This window comes from Nyctibius grandis (assembly GCF_013368605.1).
Source record: "Nyctibius grandis isolate bNycGra1 chromosome 34 unlocalized genomic scaffold, bNycGra1.pri SUPER_34_unloc_2, whole genome shotgun sequence".
NCBI lineage: Eukaryota > Metazoa > Chordata > Aves > Nyctibiiformes > Nyctibiidae > Nyctibius > Nyctibius grandis.
In genome coordinates, this window is record NW_027167469.1 from 408,762 (window position 1) to 431,671 (window position 22,910).

At 49.0% G+C, this 22,910-nt stretch overlaps 1 protein-coding gene across 1 annotated transcript; it reads left to right on the forward strand.

Annotated features, from left to right (window-relative positions):
- Nucleotides 1-914: 914 nt before the first annotated feature.
- Nucleotides 915-1,850, forward strand: LOC137677046 (olfactory receptor 14C36-like). The gene has a single exon (XM_068424236.1). The coding sequence runs from the start codon at nt 915-917 to the stop codon at nt 1,848-1,850; it is 936 nt and encodes a 311-aa protein (XP_068280337.1).
- Nucleotides 1,851-22,910: the final 21,060 nt, after the last annotated feature.

Genomic DNA, 22,910 nt, shown 5'->3' on the forward strand with positions numbered 1-22,910 from the left:
GTGGTCCTTCCCTGTAGATGCCTGCTGGGCGTTGTCTGCTGGGCAATGAGCTGACTCTCCATTGAAGACATCTCATCTCCAGGACCCCTGACTGTCTGCTTTGCCTGTCCTGCTGGGCTTGCCAGCTGCCCTCCAGAAAGGCACAGCTCTCGCGTAGGATCCTAGGGAGTGATGAGCCTTTCCTTGGGGGTCGGCACTCTCCTCTCAGAGTCCTTTGCTTCTCTCTGAGAGGGGCCGTGTGCCACCCTCTCCATCACAACTAGATGTCTGTGCTGGAAAAAAAAAGAAGGGTTCAGAGTTCTACCCTTTGAAACAGGACTCCCCTGCTTTCATCGCAGTCCAGCTGCTTATTTTATAAAGAGTAATTTGTGTGTGCAGTCATCCTCGAGGTTGCAGAATGGACTGAGGGACACTGCGGCTGTCCTGACTCTGCACTGAGCCACAGAGAGCTGGGCCCTTTTGCCTGTCCTGCCTTAAGGCACTTTCAGTCAAAAAAATGAGAATTTCTACCCCTCATAAGAACGCTCACCAGGTGTGGTGGTGCAAAATAAAAAGCACAAATAAAATTATTTTAAAGACTTGCTAAGCTTCTCTTCTGCAGCCCATATTTTTCAGAGTTGTGAGTGCAGATACTGACTTTTTCCAATAAAGATGGATTGGATCTGACATCTCTTCGGAACATCGGAGCTGTCACAAACCAGCTCCCAGGTGCACACTGCAGCAGAGCAAAGCCTACTCCTTGGTAGCACAGGGTCAGAGGTCCTGCTCCTCACAACACACTCAGCCAGCACAAACCAGAGAAGGGAAATGCATTACAACTGGGGGGTGATTTCTATGAAAAATTGAGTGTTTTTTCTCAAAGAAATCTGCCCTAAATTTTCCTTCTTTGACAGTACTCATGTCCAGAGGGCTAAATGCCCAACAGCAGCTTCACCACCCACTTTCTCCTCCTGGCATTTGCAGACACACGGGAGCTGCAGCTCTTGCACTTCTGCCTCTTCCTGGGCATCTACCTGGCTGCCCTCCTCGGCAATGGCCTCATCATCACCACTGTAGCCTGTGACCACTGCCTCCACACCCCCATGTACTTCTTCCTCCTCAACCTCTCCCTCCTCGACCTGGGCTCCATCTCCACCACTCTCCCCAAATCCATGGCCAGTTTCCTGTGGGACACCATGACCATTTCCTATGCAGGATGTGCTGCCCAGGTCTTTCTCTTTGCCTTCTTCATGGGAGGAGAGTATTCTCTTCTCACCATCATGGCCTATGACCGCTATGTTGCCATCTGCAAACCCCTGCACTATGGGACCCTCTTGGGCAGCAGAGCTTGTGTCCACATGGCAGCAGCTGCCTGGGGCAGTGCATTTCTCAATGCTCTGCTGCACACTGCCAATACATTTTCATTACCTCTCTGCCAAGGCAATGCCCTGGGCCAGTTCTTCTGTGAAATCCCCCAGATCCTCAAGCTCTCCTGCTCACGCTCCTACCTCAGAGAAGTTGGGATTATTGTGTTTAGTCTCTGTTTAGGCTTTGGCTGTTTTGTTTTCATTGTTCTGTCCTACGTGCAGATCTTCAGGGCTGTGCTGAGGATCCCCTCTGAGCAGGGACAGCACAAAGCCTTTTCCACGTGCCTCCCTCACCTGGCCGTGGTCTCCCTGTTCCTCAGCACTGTAGTGTTTGCTCACCTAAAGCCCCCATCCATCTCCTCCCCATCTCTGGATTTGGTCGTTGCTCTCCTGTACTCGGTGGTGCCTCCAGCAGTGAACCCCCTCATCTATAGCTTGAGGAACCAGGAGCTCAAGGAGGCCATTGGGAAACTGATTCCACAGTCTTTTTTTCAAGAGTGGTAAATTTACCACTGCTCTCCACAAATGACCCCCACAGCATCTTATTCCATCCTGGATTTTTTTGTTTGGTACGTTTTATCATTTTATTTATCCTTATTGCTTTTGTTATTGTCATTCATGGTTATCATATACCTACACAAATGTTTGCACTTGCATCACTACACCTGAGACATGTACCTACCTTGTGTCACCTGCTTCCCTTATTAAAGTGTGTCAAACTGTGTTTCAGAGCTGGCCTCGTTCATCTCTGTAAAAAAATGGGATCTCCACAGTGCAGTGCTTTCATACCAGGCTCTTTCTCCAAAGAGTCCTGAGGAACAACACCTCTGAAGTTCCTCTTCCTCTATGTGTTCAGGACTAAAAAGCTTAGTGTCTTTTTGTGGCCTTTTATAGATGTAGGACTCGATTTAGGAGTCACCAGCTGGTGTCTGGTGACAGGTAAGATGGTGAGTGCAACTGAGGGGTGTACCCAGGGCTTTCCCACAGATGACACCCATCCTCTGGTAGAGGAATCTGGAGCTGCCTGGAGAGCACGGTGGTTGTCCAGGGTCAGTGTGTTCCTGGGTTTGTGTTGGGACTGAAGAGGTCAGCAATGATGAGGTTTCGGACCTTAAGTACAGGACATGTGCAGACCTCCTGCGTGCACTCTCCAATTCCTCCCTACTTGTCCAGAGCAGGATTTCTCACAGAGGGATACACTAGTCCAGATGTGGCCACACCACAACTCACTAGAGGGGGATGAAAACTCAAGATGTCTGGGGTGGCCATGCTCCTCCTAATGCATCCCCCCAGGCAGATGACCTTGTTCATGCTGAGCTTGCACAATTGGCTCATACGGTGGGCTTTATAGTACTCAGACCCTTCTCTTCAGGGTCACTTCTTAGCAAGTCAGGTCACAAACGGCCCTGATATATGGGGTTATTCTTCCCCCCCCCGATGCAAGACTATCCCCTTCTCCTTGTAAAACTTATGGATTTTCTGTTGGCTGAATCCCACAGAGTTTCTCAACAACCCCCCGCAATGAAGCCCCATTTTGTCAGTTCTTGATGTTTGCATGCAGAGGGATCACTCTGGTTGTGGTGATCCATCAACACAAGATCACAGCATGAGGAGCTGCAGGGCACTACAGGAAATAAAAGGCGTTACTGGTTTTGCACTCTTCAATGTAGGAATCAGCACAACCACTGTGTTAGAAACATCTTTGTGTCCTGTAAAGAGGGCACAAAGCAAGCACAGCCAGGGCCAGTGGGGAAAGAGCAGAGCTGGGCTGTTTGGAGAGGAATGTGTGAGGACGATGAAAGAGAAGAACTTGGGAGGGGGAAAGAGGGAAAAGGAAAAGTAGAGGTTCAGCTCAGGATATGATGACGCCTGTGTGGGGTAACCTGCCTAGCAGCCTTGAGACAATGACTTGAATGGGACAAAAAAAAGCCTCACCTGAATGGGCCAAACTTACGTCTGCCTAATTCTGTGGTCCTGGGGAACCTGAGTGCTCTCCCTATCATCGTCATGGGAAGAGCCATGGTGGAAGGAAATGCACAGTCACTCATCCTGGAAGGGACCTCAGGAGGACTCTAGGCCAAGCCAAACCATGAAAGGGAAATGAGGGTTGGGCTGTTTGCATGCCAGGCTGTGTTAGTGTAAGATGTACACCTATAGAGATACAGAGACAGGATGGATCCGTCCAGGTCCTGGTATTAGGCCCTCTATCTATGTAGGAGTTGGCCTTGGGATTCCCTCACCCCCCCAGTTCCCCATGCACAGACAAGTGCCCACACCCACAAATGGCTCTCTCCAGCAGAGAATCACAGAACCATTAAGGCTGGAAGGCCTTCCTTCCTTTCTATGCCTCCTTCTTCTCTGTGCTTCCTCTTCATGATGTTAGTCAGGAGCTCCTGTCTCTTCCACGCCAGCCTCCTGCCACCTTGGTGTGACTTCATACATGTTGGGGTTGATCATGAAGGGGTGATTCCTGACCATTAAATAGCTCTGTGCTGAATCCACCTGGCCACAGACATCCTCTGGGCCAAGGTAATGAATGTTTTCCTCCATAACTCTTATGACAGGCTTTGGAGTATGAAAATGTATTAACTTTCTTAATATATATAGTTCACATTACATACTGATTTATCATGCTTGAATAAGCAAACTAAATGGCACCAGCTTATCACAAGGACCAGAAGAACAACAGCCCTGCCCTGGAAAGAAGGACTTTGCTTCTGCAAAGCTTAGAGCTGTCCATGAAGGAGAAAGGATGCCCCTGGAGAACCAAGTTTATGACAGCTTCCTAGCTCCTCTGATACAGCTTTGAAACCATCCCAGCGTCTGGTGTCACAGCTAAATCTTAACTATCACAAGACCAACTCCAGGGATGTCTGGATCAATAGACCAGCAGACAGAATGCTGATGGGTGTTGGCGCTGCAGAAATACAGTTGCTTTGTGACGTTTTACTCTGATTAGTAATCAGTACAGTGTGTGTTAATTAGTGATTAGTCAAATTATGGTGTACCTGAACACTTGAACAGTAGAAGAACCCAGTGTAAAACCACTTTCGGGGTACTCCAGTTGATCTGGGACACCTCATGCACACAACTAGCTATTTACCCTTGTAGTTCTCTACGTTGTGTCCTTGCCTTTCTCCTCTGTAGACACAGGCCTGTTGCAAATATTTGTAACACAAGTGACTGATGACCACCATGGCAGTATGGCAAGGTTTGTCCCTTCTCCATCCAGCAGATGTAGGTTTTCTGTGCATGTGCCTACACTCTCAAACTACTGGTTTTTCTTTCAACCAAACTTTACTCATGTCCTTGACAATACAGTCAAGGAAAGACCAACCATTCTCACAGCGGGCCTGTCGGCAGAACATGGTCATTCCTAGAGATCAGCTTCACCTCCTCCAAGACCCTCAGGGGCAGCAGAGACACCACTGACACAAAACCCATTTCTCGCCAGGGCTGCACTTGCCAGCCCTGTTTCTCTCTGGCCTTGGGGACAGAAGGGTTTGCTGGCATCCAGTTTCAGCTTTATGTTTTGAGATGCCATCCACTCTGTCTCTGCTGCGAGGCAAAACCTTTGGACACATGAGGAATTGGATGTTTAATACCAGGTTTCCTTTCAGACAAGTTAGAACTTGTCCTGGTGCCACACTTGAGGTGCTACAGCACCAATGTGCACCGATGCCCTCAGCCAGGGGCACAGACAAGCTGAGCAGGAGCCTGTGCTTTTTGACATCCCTGGAGTAACTGCCAAGGCATGGTGGGACAAGTGACACAGCTTGGGATGCTGCAATGGATGGGTACAGGCTTTTCAGGAGAGACAGCCTGGAAGGATCAGGAGTGGGGTCCCCTTAAAGTGAAGAAGTTAACTGCACATATGAAGTTCCTCTATGAGGCGGGTGACAAGTTGGGTGACCCCTTGTGAGTGAGAGTCAGAGAAGAGGCCAGTAAAGGTGAAATCATGCTGGGAAATAAGGAACCTGAGGTAAGGGTGCCCTCAATCCCACTGTCTGTGTCTTTGATGATAATATTAAACAGTACTGGTCCCAATACAGAACCCTGAGGGACACCACTTGTCACCAATCTCTGTCTGGTTATTGAGCCGTTGACCACTACTCTCTGGATGCAACTATCCAACCAGTTCTTCATCCACCGAACACTCCACTCATCAAATCCATCTCTCTCCAGTTTAGAGAGAAGGATGTTGTGGGGGACCATGTCAAAGTCCAGCTAGATGATATCTGTAGGTCTTCCCTTTTCCACTGATGTAGTCACTCCATCCTAGAAGACCACTAGTTTGGTCAGACAAGACTTGCCCATGGTGAAGCCATGCTGGCTGTCTCAAATCACCCCCCTCCATGTGCCTTAGCATAACTCCTAGGAGGATCTTCTTTCAGCCCTCCCTTCAGGTATAGAAACTGATAAGATCCCTCTGAGCCTTCTTTCCTCCAGGCTACGCAGTCCAACTCTCTCAGCCTTTCCTCATAAGAGAGATACTCCAGTCCCTTCATCATCTGTTTGGCCCTTTGCTGGATTCTGTCCAGTATGCCCATGTCTCTCTTCTACTGGGCATCTCGTCACTGGACACAGTACTCCAGGTGTGGTCTCACCAGTGCTGAATAAAGGAGAAGGATCACCTCCCTCAATCTGCTGGCAGTACTTTATCTAACGCAGCCCAGGATACCATTAACCTGTTTAACCACAAGGGCACAGTGCTGGCTAATGTTCAACTTGGTGTATTGGTATGGACATCTCTTGTTCTTGAAAGACTCTGGCCTGAAAGACCAGCTATAGTGAGCTCTGCTGCCCTTGAGTACTGCTGTGCAATGGGCACAAATGTCAAGACAGGAGCTTCCCTCTGACATCAGGAAACACTTTTTGACTGTGAGGGTGACCAAGTACTAGCACAAGTTTCCCAGAGAAGTGGAAGATGTTATGTCCTTGGAGATATTTAAAAGTCATCAGGACACATTCACTATCTACCAGCACCACATGGTCTTGCTTGAGCAGGGGGATGGGCCAGATGACCTCCAGAGGTCCCTTCCAAGATCAGACTGTGTGATTCTGTGAAAAGCTATTAAGGATGTCTTAGATCTACATGATGAGTCCCACAGGATGAGCAAGTCTGCCTAAATGCAGCTTCTAGATGGATGGCTGATGCGGTCAGTAAGCAAAGCACCATGGGAGAGCAATGAGGAAAGCCAGTGTTCAGGATTGCATGCTTCCTGGGAGCCACAAGGAAAAGCTGGGTCGTTGAGTGAAAAGTACGCAATGCTCTTGGGGTTAGTATCTGGTTTGGGACAGTTTCATGAGCAACACCTGCATCCCAAGAGGGTGATTCCTTGGACCTGCACCAGGCAGCAGACAAGTTCCTCAGTAGGGCTTTCATGCCCCCTTCCAGAAATGACAATATCTCTCCATTCAGCATTCACAGATCCCCAAATTCCAATATAGGAAATACTGCTACTTGAGGGAAATAGCTCCCTGAGACACTTCTGTTCTCCCTGATTATAAGTCCTTGTGCAAGGTTCGAGTTGGTGCTCACATCTGTACCACAGGTGGCTGGTTAGTGCCACACTAAGCAGGAAGCCAGAGATTTGGTCCCAGAACAACAAGGGAGTTGCAGCTCACAGCTGCGATATCTCCAGTCACTGACTGACGTCTGGGGTCTTTGATAAATAGCCATATAAATGTAAATTATTCAGTTGGGGTGACAGTCTCACTGTTAAAATTAGGCTGGATGAATCCTATCCCTGGCAAAGCTGCCTGCCAGCTGCTCAGCCTTGGCCTTGGCATGATGAGCACCCTCTGGGCCCGGCTGTACAAGCACTGCAGTGACAGGGCTGTGCCTGGGCACTGAGACCCGCCTGGAAAGCTGAGGAACTGTTCTCAACATTTAAAGAAATTATGAACATATTTTTCATCAGCTGAAATGAGTTGAACAGTTTTCATCCACAGAAAATGTTTTCTCATGATGCTGACATGGACATTTCCAGCCTGTGTACTATGCTCAGGAGAAGAAATATTGATCTTCCCTATTACATCCATGACACTTTTAAGGGAGATAAATAATTCAGAAGATTGACGAGGAGAGAGGAGGGTGTTGACCACTTCCCCCCTGTTCAGCACCTACTGAACGTTAGCTGAGCTTTGGAACATCCCCAGAGCAAGATTCCTGAGTGTTCTTGAACCCTGGGCAGATACGTAGCAAGCTCAGGCTTATTAGGCCAGGACAGCTGCTAAAGGGGATACTCATCTTGTTGACTCCACATAGCTATATAATATATCACAGTTAAGAGTGTGTACGCACAGCCTACCCCCCCCCGCACACTTCCAAGCAAAAAAACTTTGGGACTGACCCCTTGCTAAAACCTCAACCACAGAGAGATACTCTGCTGTGCCTGGTGATCCCCTGCTGCTCCCCTGCGAAGTCCAGGGCTTCCCCTTACTGGAGGGATCATGGGCATAATCAAGAAATGCAACTGAATACTCGTGCTTAGCCTGTTTCTTTGTCTTCTGGAAAGTGCATCTGTGAATCCCGTTCCTATTTCACATACTGAACAGTTACTACGGGATTTCTAAGAAAGGACCAAAGGCAGGGAAAGGGAGGAATCGAGGCTGTTTGGGGATTCGATTAAGGTCCCTTCCAACCCAAACCATTCTATGATTCTATGACAAAAATAGCCAGTCATGTTTAAAGAGGTTGCTGGTAAGTACCCTTGTCTGGCCATGCCCTGCAAGTGATCACCCCAGCCTGTCCTGCCTTCTTATCACTCTATTGAACTCCTCCTGGGGTGACAGAGCTCTCTGCTCTTTGTATGTGTGGAGATCTGGCTGCTACAGCTGGAGTGGGGACCACAAGTTGTCAGGGCACACGTGCCCATGAGGTAGCAACTGGAGGGACTGGAGTGCACACATATCACGTTGATGTGTATGTCGGTGTGTGTAACTGCTAGCGAACATCAGGCTGGAGTAGCCAGCGAATAGGATAAGAGGCCTGGGAGCCAGGTACCAGAGAGATCATAAGTCTGGATGGGATACCAGGGAGCCCAGGGGCTCTGGGAGTTGACTACTGGAGGGAGCAGGTGGTCCAAAGCATCTGCTGGAGAACCTGTGGGGTCTTGGGGCTCTGGTACTGAGAAGGCCATAGGTCTGGAGCAGGAGGGGAAGTGACCCTCTACATGCCCAGGCAAGTACCTCTGATACCCCTCTATAGGTGCACTGTGTGCTTACAGTCTCAATACTTCACAGAAGGAAAAAGGCAGCATGTTTTTACCAGCTGAAATGTTTCAATACTTTCGATAAAATGTCAGATAAAATTTCTATCCTACCAAAATGTGAATTTTGAGAATATGTGTTAATTGTGCGACGAGAAATACTGATCTTCCCCTTTGCTTGCATGGCCAGTACTTTGTCTGTCATATGTCTATACACTGCTGTGTATTTAACCTCCCTAACCTTCCAGGTGTTTCTACCTGTCCTTATTAAACTGTGTCATGTCTGAGGGATGACACTAGTTACTGGTTGCATGAAGGACTTTGTACCACTGGTGACATTTGGGCTTCATGGTCAAGCCAACTTCCTACCCAAAGTCCCCTTCCTCAGCCTGGGTAGAACCAGTGTGGCTATAAGGACACCACAGGAGACCCTCTCAAAGGCCTTGCAAAATTCCATGTACACAACATGCCCTTCTTTCCCCTGCCCATTTTGGCTCACCAATCCCTTTCTTGTCATTCAAGTGCCTGGAAATAGCTGCAGGACATGCCCCATCCCCTTCCCAGGGATGGCAGTAGGCTGACCAGCCTAAAATTCTCTCAGTTCTTGTTCCTGCCCTTCTTGAAGACAGGTTTGACATCTACTTTTTCCAAGGACCCCAGAACCTCTCTGATTGCTCTGGCACTTTTGAGGGCACAGTCCAGAAAGACAGGGGAGTGTGTTAGAGCAGACAGCTGCATTTGCAATGAGTCTGTCCAAGGCAGCTGAGATGGATCTCACTGGGACGGTGAAGTTTGTTCCGGGAGTCACACACAGAAATGTCACAGGTAACAGAATCACAGAATCAACTAGGTTGGAAGAGACATCTGGGATCATCGAGTCCAACCTTTGACCTAACACCACTGTGTCAACTAGACCATGGCAGTAAGTGCCACATCTAGCCTTCTCTTAAACACCTCCAGGGATGGTGATTCCACCACCTCCCTGGGTAGCCTGTTCCAATGCCTAATAACACTTTTTGTGAAGAAATTTTTCCTTATGCCTAATCTGAACCTCCCCTGGCGCAGCTTGAGGCTATGTACTCTAGTCCTGTTGCTAGTTGCCTGGGAGAAGAGGCCGACTCCCACCCCACTACAACCTCCTTTCAGGTAGTTGTAGAAAGCCATAAGGTCTCCCCTCAGCCTCTTTTCTTCAGGCTAAACAATATCTCAGTTCCCCCAGATGTTCCTCGTAGGACATACCCTCCAGACCCTTCACCAGCTTTGTTGCCCTTCGTTGGACTCGCTCCAGCACCTCAAGTCTTTCTTGAAGTGAGAGGTCCAGAACTGAACACAGTACTTGAGGTGCGGCCTCACCAGTGCCGAGCACAGGGGGACATTTACTTCCCTAATCCTGCTGGCCACACTATTCCTGATACACGCCAGGATGCTGTTGGCCTTCTTGGCCACCTGGGCACACTGCTGGCTCATGTTCAGTCGGCTGTCCACCAATACCCCGAGATCCTTTTCCACTGGGCCGCTTTCCAACCACTCTTCCCCCACCCTGTAGCGCTGTATGGGGTTGTTATGGCCACAGTGTAGTACCCGGCACTTGGCCTTGTTGAACTTCATGCCATTGGTCTCAGTCCCTCTATCTAACCTGTCCAGATCCCTCTGCAGAGACTTCCTACCCTCAGGCAGATCAACACTCGCACCCAACTTAGTGTCATCCGTGAATTTACTGAGGGTGCACTTGATACCCTCATCCAGATCATCAATAAAGACATTAAACAGCACTAGGCCCAGTACTGAGCCCTGGGGGACACCACTAGTGACCGGATGCCAAATGTATGCAGTACCGTTCACCACCACTCTCTGGGCCTGGCCATCCAGCCAGTTCTTAGCGAAGAGTGAACCTGTCCAAGCTGTGGGCTGCCAGCTTATCCAGTCTGTCTGACACCTCTCTGTCAGGTGTCCACATCTGAGCTGGCCTTTTGCACTCCTCACACACACAGGGGTGTTCAGAGACAGGAGTCCTTCCCTTGCACACGCACAGGCAATGCATTGCAGAGGTTGTAGTATCTCACTGACCTTCTGCTGCCATTCCCAGAGGCTGGGAAGTATTCTCAGACCTGCGATGCGTCACCCTGCTCTGCACTTGTCTGAGATGCCCCACGGCATGAGGAATGGACACAGCGACCTTGGTTCAAGGAAGCACGTCGCAGTGCTGCATTCAGGTGGTTTCCCAGGGGACATTCCTCTCTATGTAAAATGACCTCAGGACACTGTCTTTCCCACAGGCCTTGTTGGCATCCCCAGGAATAGCTGATGGTATTTGTGCTCACTCAGGTACATCCCACCACCCACACATGATGTGCATGCTTGTGTCCCATATGTACAATGCAAACATGGACTTCTGAGTCAGTCATTCGGTGTCCCTCCATGGAAGGATAAGCAACCTCTCTGAGCTGGGGTGAGAGGCCAGTGCCGGAAATGATGGTTGTTATTGGCTGGTCTATGTCAATTGTCATGGGGCAGCTTCTCCAGGGTGTCTAGTGAACACGGGCACAGAGCAGACCCTGCTCTGCTGGTCCTTCATGTCTCCGCCAGCAGCCTAGCTGTGCAAGGACACTGCTGTGTGCCCCCACCCTGCACACTCCCACACTTTAGCTGTTCACTGGGGGTTTCTCTCCTGGGCACTTTCCAGGCTATGTTCTTGAGAGCAACTTTGGAAGAAGATCTAAGCCTTCAGTCTCTGCCCTGAGGAGATCCCTGGTATGATGGAAATGCTGTTATGGAGGCCAGCTCTGTCACAGAAGTGTCCATTGCCTGTCCCCTACTTGCGGTCACAGGACTTCCACACTGCATGACTGTAACCGAGCTTCAAGAGCTCTCAGACCTTACCCCAACACAAAAGCTGAGAAGGAGAGCGCTGAAGTTCAAAGTGAGCAGCTCTGGGAAGACCAAGCGCTGGTGCTCCCTGGCCGTGCTACTGTGCCAGGACTCATTTTCCCTCCACCTCTGCACACAGGCACTGCCTTGCAGCTCCAGAGAAGGTCTCAGAGGAAGGATCTCAGACAAAAAAAAAAAAATTGCTGGAAGGTCTTTTATTTTGCTTAAACACAGAGAGACCATGGATCCTCATTTACACAGTCTGTGGGTAACACAGAAGCTGGATAGATACATCATTAGAAAAGGCACAAAGAATGACATTTCATTGTGGGCAATATTGTCAAAATTAAAACAAAGCAAAAATGCCCAAACCTACAACCAGAACCAGCAAAAACTATTGAAGATGGGCTGGGTGTGTAGTGAGTTGCATTATGAGTGATTTGCAGAAGACAAACAGTTTAATGCTTTTGAAAATCATCCAGATATCATTTTCCACACTGCACCCTTGAGCTCCTGGTTCCTCATGCTGTAGATGAGGGGGTTCACTGCAGGAGGTACTACTGAGTACAGAACTACCATCACCAGATCCAGAGATGGGGAGGACATGGAGGGGGGCTTCAGGTAGGCAAACATGGCAGTGATGATAAACAGGGAGACCACGGCCAGGTGAGGGAGGCAGGTGGAAAAGGCTTTGTGGTGTCCCTGCTCAGAGGAGACCCTCAGCACAGCCCTGAAGGTCTGCGTGTAGGACGGCACAATGAAAACAAAACACCCAAAAGTAAAAAAGGCACTAACCCCAAGAAGCCCAGCCTCCCTGAGGTAGTCTGACTCTGAGCAGGAGAGCTTGAGGATCTGGGGGATTTCACAGAAGAACTGGTCCACAGTATTGCCTTGGCAGAGGGGTAGTGAAAATGTATTGGCAGTGTGCAGCACAGAAATGAGAAACCCACTGGCCCAGGCAGCTGCTGCCATGTGGACACAAGCTCTGCTGCCCAGGAGGGTCCCATAGTGCAGGGTTTTGCAGATGGCAACGTAGCAGTCATAGGCCATGATAGTGAGAAGATAAAACTCTGCTGCAGCACAGAAAAACAAAGACCTGGGCAGCACATCCTGTGTAGGAGATGGCCCTGGTGTCCCACAGTGAATTGGCCATGGCTTTGGGGACAGTTGCGGAGATGGAGCCCATGTCAAGGAGGGAGACGTTGAGGAGGAAGAAGTACATTGGGATGTGGAGGCAGTGGTCGCAGGCTACAGAGGTGATGATGAGGCTATTGCCCATGAGGGCAGCCAGGTAGATGCCCAGGAGGAGCCAGAAGTGCAAGAGCTGCAGCTCCTGTGTCTCTGCGAATGCCAGGAGGAGGAAATGGGTGATGGAGCTGCCGCTGGACATTTGTCCATTCTGGGCATGGGGGACTGTTGAAAGAGGAGAAGACATTGACAAGTTAGGGGAGACTTCTTTGAGCCAGTCCTATGCTGTTTCCCAAAACATCCCCTCAAAATTGCTTCTCTTTCTTCAGGGGAACTTTGTTCAACTCCTTTTTGTGAGCTCAGGTTTGTTCTGCTGAGTGAGGGCACTTTCTTTGAAGGGGTAGGAATCCTCATCTATCACATTGCTCTCAGCCTTAACCCTGGGGAGCCCTGAGGGACAAACAGGCTCCCTGTGCCCTAAGGCACAGTCAGGAGAGCTGGTCTGCACACGAGTGACCTGCTGATCACCACAGAGGTTCTCTGTGCTTACACCACTCTCCATTGGAGAGTGATCTCACTAACAATGTACTTGAAGAAGAAATGGACTTTTCTGAGCTCAGGAGAGTCCAGTTTCAAAGACCCCTTCTCCAAACTCTTCTCACTTTCCCCGTGCAGCTGAGCACAGAATGATGTGGGGGATGGCTTGCTGTCTGCTGCCTGGAGTTGTCCCTGCCAGAGGCTGCTTCTCTGTCTCCATATCTCCTCCCTGTCAGTGCTCACAGACCCCATCCTACCTGCTCTATGCTCAGCTCTGCCCTGCAGACCACTCCTGGCAGCCGGGCACTGTCCAGGGGCATCTCCCAGTTAGCAGGTCCTAAAGAGTAGGTCAAGCACTGCTGCTGTAAGCAAAGGTGATGCTGGTGCTGTCTGTAGGTAGAGGAGTGGGTGAAGGCACTTACAAGGCTTCTGGCAGATCTGCTGATCCCTCACTGTAATGATTCAGAAGTCTCAGTGACTTACTCAAACTTGAGAGCCCCTTTCCCTTAGAAGAGAGCTGAGATCACAGACCCTGGAAAGGGCTTCATCTTTAAGGTATTCCCTGCCCTGACATTCCTCTTGAAATGCTGCCTCTGCCAATGTCCTGAGTGCTATCTGTGAGCAGCCTTGACTAATGCAGCACCCTCTCAACAGCAGAAGGACCCTGCTCTGCGAGGGGTCGCTCCTTCCACCCACAGCTTCTCCCCAAAGTGCTGTTGGGAGCTCCCTGGGCAGGCTGAGTGCTGACCCTGGCAGGTGGCAGAATCCGTGTTCTGGACCACAGCCCCTTGGCGTTCAGGGCCCCTGCTCTGAAGGACAGTCATGGACACCCCTGGCTGCACATCCACCTTCACACCTCTGCAACTGTACATGGCAGAAGACAGCGGTCATGCCCTGTCCCTCTGATGCTGCAGCAGAGAATCCCGGCTCTGCAGCATATCCTCCTCCTCTATACCGGACAGGGATCTCACAGGCTGTGAGCTATTACAGCTTTACGAGATCCCTCCAGGAAGCTCCTCTGCATTGCCCTGCAGCCAGAGACTTACCCTGTCATCAGCTGAAAAGATTTCTCCTCCAGTGAGCTCTCAGCGTCCTCCCACTCCTGATTGCCTCTAATCTCTCTCTGCCTGGCTCCTCTCCCCTCGCTGCCTGCAGGCAGTGCCCTCAGCCCTGCTGCGCTCTGCAGAGGAGCTGCTCCTGGGCAGAGCTGTCTCTCTGCAGCGCTGCCCACTTGCCATGAGCTCCCTCCATCCCAGGAGCCCAGCCCAGCTCAGCAGCAGAGGGAACAGCCCATGGGTTTTTAATGTCTCTTACTGTGGGTTTGGTGCTGAGTCCATGAACAGAGACAGAAAACAAAAGTTGAGGAAATCTCTCTAGAATTGAAAGTCACATGCAAACTCCAAAGTTTCAAGGAGTGTTAATGGTCCCACTGAGGGACATCACTGACAAAGCTTCTCTGGGGGCCTGTTAGAGCAGAAAACTGGAGGCAGTGATGACAGGTAGGCAAAGGCAAGGGAAAGGTGGCTCTGATGCTGAGGAAACCTGGATGTGTTACATGAAGCCAAAGGGCAAAGTCCTGCTCCCCAGATCCCGCGAAGGGAGATCCTGTCCCTCACACGTTGCTCAGGGCTCTTCCTGGGGCAGTGTGATGTGGGGATGTGCGATGCCTAGAGCAGGACCATGATATGATGCCTCCCAGACTCACGGGTGGGCACGAGGAGGCAATGAGGTCCTGGTGCTATAATGGTAAGATATCTCCTCACAGGCATCAGCTGCAGAGAGAACAGCCATAGCCCAGGAGACAGAGACCTGGGCTGTGCTGAGGCCTTTCAGCCTTGCCAGAGCCCCAAGCTGTCTCCAGCACAGGATGTCCTATGGTTTCCCACGCTTGTGCCTGTTTCCCTGGAGGCTGTTGACACCCACCCTGCTTACCAAGCTTGCTCTCTCCTGAGCAGCTCCCTACCCTTACTGATATCTCTCCATCCTCGCAGGCTGTTTGTTTCAATACAAAGCTCTGCCTAAACCAGACTCTTTCTTTGTGCCCCATTGTATCACAGCACTGCACTTGCAGGGACATTTCTTTCTCCTCATGACCACTCTCAACCTCCCAAGCTGAACTTTGTGGCATTTTTTTTTCTCATGCTAATCCCTAAAATTGAGAGAAGCTCCACCATTTTGGAAACCACCCCTCAAGCTAATCCTGTACTATCTTGAGCCTCTGCGCCACTGGGCAAAAGGGCCAAAGAAGCCCAGGTCTCTCAGCTCCTCCACACAGGGCATGTGCTTGAGGCTCCAAACCCCACCTTGGCAGACCTCCTCTGACCACTCTCCAGGTCCTCATCAGGCCTCCAAAATGGAGAGCTGATCACTGGGACAAACCCTTGTGTAGGGATCCCTGGCAGTGCTGTGTTGATGTGGATCATAATTCCCCTGCTCTGGGGGGCCATGCTCACCCTAATGCAGCCCCATCTGCAACTGGCCTAGTTTATTCTGAGCATGCACCGCTGGCTCGTGTGGTGTCCCACCTATTACTCAGCTCCTTCTCTGCAGGGTCACTCCTCAGCACTTCAGGTCCCAGCCTGCCCTGATGCACAGGGTTATTCTTTCACTGATGCAGGTCTGGCCACTTCTCCTTGTAAAAGTTCAAGAGGTTCCTGTTGGTCAAATCCCGGAGTTTCTCAAGGTCCCCCTGGACTGAAGCTCCATTTGGTCAGTTGGCAATGCCTGTGTGTGCGGCGGGCGGCAAGGAAGGCACAGACTCTGAGATCGAGGATGCAAGGGCCTGAAGCCGAAAGGCCTAAGGCTTTTTATTGTTATGCTACTACTCTATTTAACTGCTACAATGCAGGAGCCAGACTAGGCAGTTCAAGATAACATCAACATTCACACACTAAGCACTCATCACCCATTCTGGGAAGAGCCAGTGTTCTGGACTCAAAACATCAACAACCATTCCTTGTTTTCAGCTCTGTGTTCAGAACTGACCTTCCACACATGTTTACTTCTTTCATGCCTCAAAAAGCCCTGTGAACTGGTCTCGGCTCCTTTATCTTAGAAGCAAGCAAAAACTATTCTCAGTGCAGTGTTCCCAAGCAAATCTTATGCTCCCCAAGTAAAGCACAGCTGTTTGCAGACTGAGGGTCTTCCACATTTCCCCCTTTTTTGTTTATTTGATGACAAGGGTGGTCATGATGTGGGCTTTGGCTTTTCAGAGTCCTCTGATTGCAGACCAGGTCTCTGAAGCAGCACTTGGGGCAAAGGCACACAAGCAGGGACGCAGGCACCGCGGAGTTCAGTTCCTGCTAGAGAGAAAGTGAAAGAGATTCCGGGCCTGCTGCCTTCGCCTGTATGTTAGGGATTTCTGCCAGGCGGCAGTTTTCCACTGTGCTTTGATCTTTCTCACAGCAGGGCAGGAATCTCAGGCATAAACAATTAGGTGCCCTTGAGTCTTATCACAGGCCTATGTTATCTGAATGAAGATGCTCTACTTGTCCAGCACACAAGACTAAATAACAGTTAGTAGTATGATATATGTGTTTTTTGACACCCCAGGTGCAAGTCACTTGAGCGTGTTTACAATCCTCCTCTCCCATCTTCCGTTATATCCCCACATTCTACCCCCTCGCTCAAGAGACTGCTTCTCCTGGGGAGTGCAAAGCTGGACGTGCACATTTGGCTTGCGGGGTGTAGAGCAGAGCAATATACAGAGGCACGCAATAAATACATATAGAAAAAGGAATAAACATAGATATCTATACAATAATGCTGTAGCATCACTAATTACGAAGAAAGGTCAAAGATAAACAAGACTGTGAACAACATCCCTGTAGTGTCCAAATTTACTTGATTCACACGCTCTAGAAGAGATAACTGCTGTGAGAATCAAAACAGTATCTTCTCCTCAGAGCCACCTGCATGTGTCAACAGAAAGGCCTTAACCACGCTTGCGTGGAAGCGAAGTCACACAGCGGACAGTACAACTATGGGGGGACCACGACCACCAGAGACCACCCAAGACCTCTCGCAGCATGCTACTTGCGTGCTCATCCAGTCATTTCAGCATTCCCCAAGTAATGCCTGGTGTCGGGTTGACTGTTCTACGTCGCTTGAGTGGTCCCTGTGCTTTCAGCGTCTGCATTTCTGGTACCGGGTTCTGGTTGTGGTTTCTCCAGCTCATGGTATGGCTTCACGCATCTCGCAGGTAGCCAACGAGGACCTGTTGGGAGTAAAACACAAGCATATCCCCTCCCCCATGTCAACAATTCTACTGGTCCACGCCAATCAGTTGGGCCTGGCAGATCTTTATACCAAACCTTAGGATTTTGCGTAAAGGGAACTTTAGCCTGAAAATGTCGTTCCACTGCCGTGGTATCTAATCGAGAAGATGACCGATTTAGAAAATTTAAAGTGAACACAGCCATATCTAATTGTTCTTGAGGAGCTGTGGCTACACTCCCCCTTTTTTGTTTTTGCAACATGTGTTTCAAGTTTTGATGTGTCCGTTCAATTATGGCTTGTCCGGTGGGGGTGTGCGGGATACCTGTAACGTGAGACACACCCCACTGTTGTAGGAATAAGGCCGCCGCTTGAGATACATAGGCAGGTCCATTGTCTGTTTTTATTTGTTTAGGGAGGCCCATAAGTGCAAAGCACCTTGTCCAATGTTTCTTAACATCCTGAGTCCATTCCCCTGTAGCTGCAGAAGCAACAACATAACCAGAAAAGGTATCCACAGTAACATGAACATACTTCTGCCTGCCAAAAGGTGGATAATGTGTAACATCTGTTTGCCAAATTTCATTAGCCTTCAGTCCCCTGACATTTACACCATCATGATAAGTTGCAGTATTATATAGTTGACAATCGTTACATGCCCGAATAATATCACGAGCCTGCGTTTTTGTGAGAGCAAATTCTTTCTGTAAACTGCGAGCATTTTGATGGAAAAAGGAGTGAGATAATTGTGCATGTTGAAATCGTTGAGTAAGGGAGGATGATGTTATGGGCAAAACAGTGTACTCATCAGCTACTGCATTCCCTTCTACCAGAGGTCCTGGCAAGCGAGTGTGAGACCTAATATGAACAATAAAGCAAGGATGCTGTCGTTGCTGAAGCAGAGTTGCAACAGCAAGGAAAAGTTTATACAGCTCTTTATTGCTAATTTCTTTGATAAATGCAGCTTCTAAGCGGTTAATAGCACCAACAGCATATAGTGAATCTGATACAATATTAATAGGTTCGCTTGCAAACAATGTCAGAGCTAAATGTATTGCAGACAATTCAACAATCTGAGTGGACGCTTCCACAGTAACTGATGTGTGTTGCCATTGTGCCTTTTCTTTCCAGGCTACTACGGCCTTCTTTGTTTTACCTGAGCCGTCTGTAAAAACCGTTTTTGCATTTGGTATAGGGTGAGGCACCATCACTCTCTGTGGCTGTAAACAGAGGGAAGGTAAGGATTGCAAGATTTTATTCTGTGGCAAAGTAAAATGGATATCATTCAAATAATCTGCCAGAGCAGCCTGAAATTCAAGGCTGTCCCTCATCAGAGTAATGTGCGTTTCCTTATGAAAGGGTAGGTAAATAATGTCAGGGTCTCGACCTGTCAGCTGCTGTATCCTGAACCGTCCTTTCTGAATCACCATAATGACCATCTCCAAAGGAGTCGTAATTGTTTTTGTAAAGGTGTGTGATAAGAAAATCCATTCCAGGGTAACTAATTGCTGTGATTCTGTCAATTGAGCAAATAGCCCATAAGGCTGGAATTTCGTGTGAATCACAAAAAATAGAAGAGGCAAGTGTAAGATTATACGTCCTGCTTGGGAAGTTGTAAGTTTTTGAATTACCAATGCCAATTCCTGTTTTGCTTTGTCAGAAAGGATTCGAGGTGAAGTTAAATCTGAATCCCCCTTCAAGGTGTTAAACAGGGTACTTAACTGTTCAGTAGAAATACCCAGCACAGGACAAATCCAATTAATTGTCCCTAGTAGTTGCTGCAAATCATTTAATGTAGAGATATTGTTTACCAAACGAAGTTGTTGTGGCCGTAAGGTTCTGGTAAACAGTACCCATCCCAAATACTTCCAGGGCAGTTCTGTTTGTATTTTTTCTGGGGAAATATGAAGCCCAAATTGTTGTAAAGAGTCTTTTAGATGATTTACAGTTTTCATCAGTTCTGTCTGTGTCAAAGCTGCAATGAGAATGTCATCCATATAATGGTAAATAAGAGACTGTTTAAAAATACTTCGAGTCGGCTCTATTGCAGCAGAGACCACTAACTGACAAATTGTGGGACTGTTCATCATGCCCTGTGGGAGAACCTTCCTTTCTGCTCATCTTTTTTCTTTACTGTCGGCTTTGGGCAGTTCTTTTTAATATGCCCCATTTGATTACACTCAATACATTTCATTTCTGCTCGTCCCACAACGAGTTGCTGAGCCAACGCACTTGCAAGTAAAGTAGCTTTATGCTCTTCAGAACCCACATTCTGACAAGCTTTAATAAATTCTGCTATACTTTTGTAAGAGTTTTTTAGAGGGCCCAAAATTCTTCGACAATCTGCATTTGCATTTTCATAAGCCAATTGTAATAACAGCGTTTCTACTGTATTTTCATCATCAATCTGCCTGCTCAGTGCTGTTTGTAAACGATCAATAAATGTAACATAGTGTTCTTGAGCTCCTTGCCTGGCTGCCGCAAAAGAGGGCTGGCGTTTCCCTGCCTCAGGAACGCGTTTCAGGCACTTTAAAGCCAATGCAGAGATCTGTTGTAAACGCTGCCAAGGTAACCATGCCTGTACCTCTGGTATTGCATACTGATTAACTCCCAAATATTCTTGCCTATTTTCCAAAGTGTCTGCAGAAACAGCCTCCTGGTACTCTGCCAGCCACACTGAATACTGTGCAGGTGTTAAAATCATCCGTAAAAGTGACTTCCAATCATGTGGTGTCATAGTATAGGATTCCCCAATGACTGTTACTAAATTTGAAGTATAGTTACTGTGCAAACCATAGTCTCTCACCACGGCCCGTACTTCCTTAATCATTTCATAACTAAGGTATTGATACTCAGGAGAATGATATGGACGATAGATTACTGGCATCGCCGTCAGCATGGCAAAATCTCCTTTACGAGCAGCTTCCTCTCTACAATTTTCTGCCAGCGTTTTGTATTTCGTTACATGAGACTCTGATGCCTTTTCAGCAAAGCCAATAGGTGGCTCGGCAGACGCAGGATACGGAGGAGCTGTTGGTGTTAACTGTGCTCTGCCCGTAGCTGCTGCCGCTGCTGCTGCCGGCTGCGAGACCCCCCGTGCCGAAGGGACGGCTGCAGCCGTTTCTTTTACCGATGTTAATGGTGGGTATAAATTGGACTGTATGTCTGGATCTGTGAAATCAAGATCGTAAGGATCGTCTGATTCTCCGGAGACTGTTTCATATACAGGCTCCTGTTGCTCCTTCACATCCACTAAGGTGTTAATAGGAGTGGATGCCAGAGATTGCAAATACTCCTCTGCAGGCTGGAGTGCAGAGAGTGCTGTAAAAACAACCCTCCACGTTGCTTCTAAATCCTTTAGAATATCAGACTGCAACGTGTTCCGTTTTTGTATTTCTACTCCCACTTTCGCCCAAATCTTTGCATCGTAAGTCCCTGATACAGGGAACCAGGTACAGTTGTCTTTGATCCATACTAATAACTGCACCAATTTTGCTAATTGGACCTTATAGCCCTGCTCGCGTAATATACGCTGTAATACCTCAGTGTAGAGCTTATGCTCTTGGGAACTAGCCTGTCCCATGTTTATTGCGATCGCGGAACTCACTGATCCTGGGGACTCTCCGGTCCTGGGGACTCACTCTCCGGTCCTGGGGACTCACTCTCCGGTCCTGGGGATTCTCTGATCCTGGTGATTCTCCGATCCTGGGGACTCTCAGGTCCTGGGGACTCTCCGGTCCTGGCGCGCGCTAGCCCCTGACAATCCTTCGATCAGAGTCGCCGCCGCTTCTTCGTTAATCTTCAACCTTGTTCGGGCGCCATTTGCGGCGGGCGGCAAGGAAGGCACAGACTCTGAGATCGAGGATGCAAGGGCCTGAAGCCGAAAGGCCTAACGCTTTTTATTGTTATGCTACTACTCTATTTAACTGCTACAATGCAGGAGCCAGACTAGGCAGTTCAAGATAACATCAACATTCACACACTAAGCACTCATCACCCATTCTGGGAAGAGCCAGTGTTCTGGACTCAAAACATCAACAACCATTCCTTGTTTTCAGCTCTGTGTTCAGAACTGACCTTCCACACATGTTTACTTCTTTCATGCCTCAAAAAGCCCTGTGAACTGGTCTCGGCTCCTTTATCTTAGAAGCAAGCAAAAACTATTCTCAGTGCAGTGTTCCCAAGCAAATCTTATGCTCCCCAAGTAAAGCACAGCTGTTTGCGGGCCCAGGGTCTTCCACACGTGTGCAGATGGTTCACCCTGATTGTGGTGTCTCTCACAAGAGAACAGCATGAGGAGCTGCAGGGCACTGCAGACCCAGGTAAGAATTGCCCTGAACACAATCTCCAAAACACCAAAGGAGGGGACAAAGCAAGTACAACCAGGGTCGGCAGAGAAAGGGTAAATGAGAGTTGGGCTGTTTGTAGGCAAAGCTGTATTACTGGAAAATGTAGACCTCTAAAGACACAGAGACCTCCAGAAGCTGGTCTTAGTCCCTCCGTCTCTCTGGGAGCTGGCCCCATGATCCTCTCGTTCCCCCATTTTCCCCATGCACAGACAAACACACACACACAAATGGCTCTCTCCAGCACAACAGCACAGAACCACTGAGGCTGGAAGGCAGCCACCTTCCACCTTCTCTGTGCTTCCTCTTCATGCTTGGTTTTTGTCAGGACCTCCTTTCTCATCCGTGCCAGCATTCTGACACCTTTGCTTGATTTTCTGCATATGGGGGAGGACCATTCTGGAGCTTGAAGAGGAGATCCTGAGCCATCAGACAGCTCTCTGCACCCCTCTTCTCTGCAGGACCATATCCCGTGGGATTATTCCAAGCAGGTTGTGTGGTAGGCCAAAGCCTGCTCTCCTGAAGTCCTGCTCTTGGCCTTGTTCCCTTCTCTCAGCATCTGACACTCTACTTTGTCATCACTGACTGTTTCATCCTTGACTAGATCTTCCTTGTTTGTATGTATGTAGTCCCACAGGGCACCTCACCTCACTGGCTCTTCTTGTTTCCACTCTGCTCCCACCAGCAAGTAGGCTTTGGGGCAGCGAAGGAACTTGCTAAAACTCCAGTGTGAATTGCAGTCAAATGGACAGTGACCCGTGGGTAAGTTCACGCTGGAGGTACATCAACTGAGGGGGTGGTTGTCTTTCGATAAGCCCACAGCAGAGCACATACACCCCTGCAGAGACTGTGACAAGTCGCCCACACTGGAGCAGGACTCTGGCCTGTGGATATACCTACACAGGAACAGCCACCAGATTCCTTCTCTTCCCCAGACTGAACAGTCCCAGTTCTCTCAAGCTACCCTCAAATGAGGGATGCCCTTTGTGACCCTTCACTGGACTATCTCCAGTTGCTCCATCTCTCTCTTGTACTGGGGAGCCCAGAACTGGACACAGTCATTCGTCATAGCCAGTATGGTTTCACAAGGGGAAAGTCCTGCTTAAGCAACTTAATTTCCTCTTGTGACAAGGTCACCATCTAGCTGATCAAGGGAAGCCCGTACATTTGGTGTTTAGGGATTTTAGCAAAGCTTT

Bases quoted from the DNA above. Each gene is read 5' to 3' on its own strand.
- LOC137677046 (XM_068424236.1), top strand. From the start codon at position 915: ATGCCCAACAGCAGCTTCACCACCCACTTTCTCCTCCTGGCATTTGCA.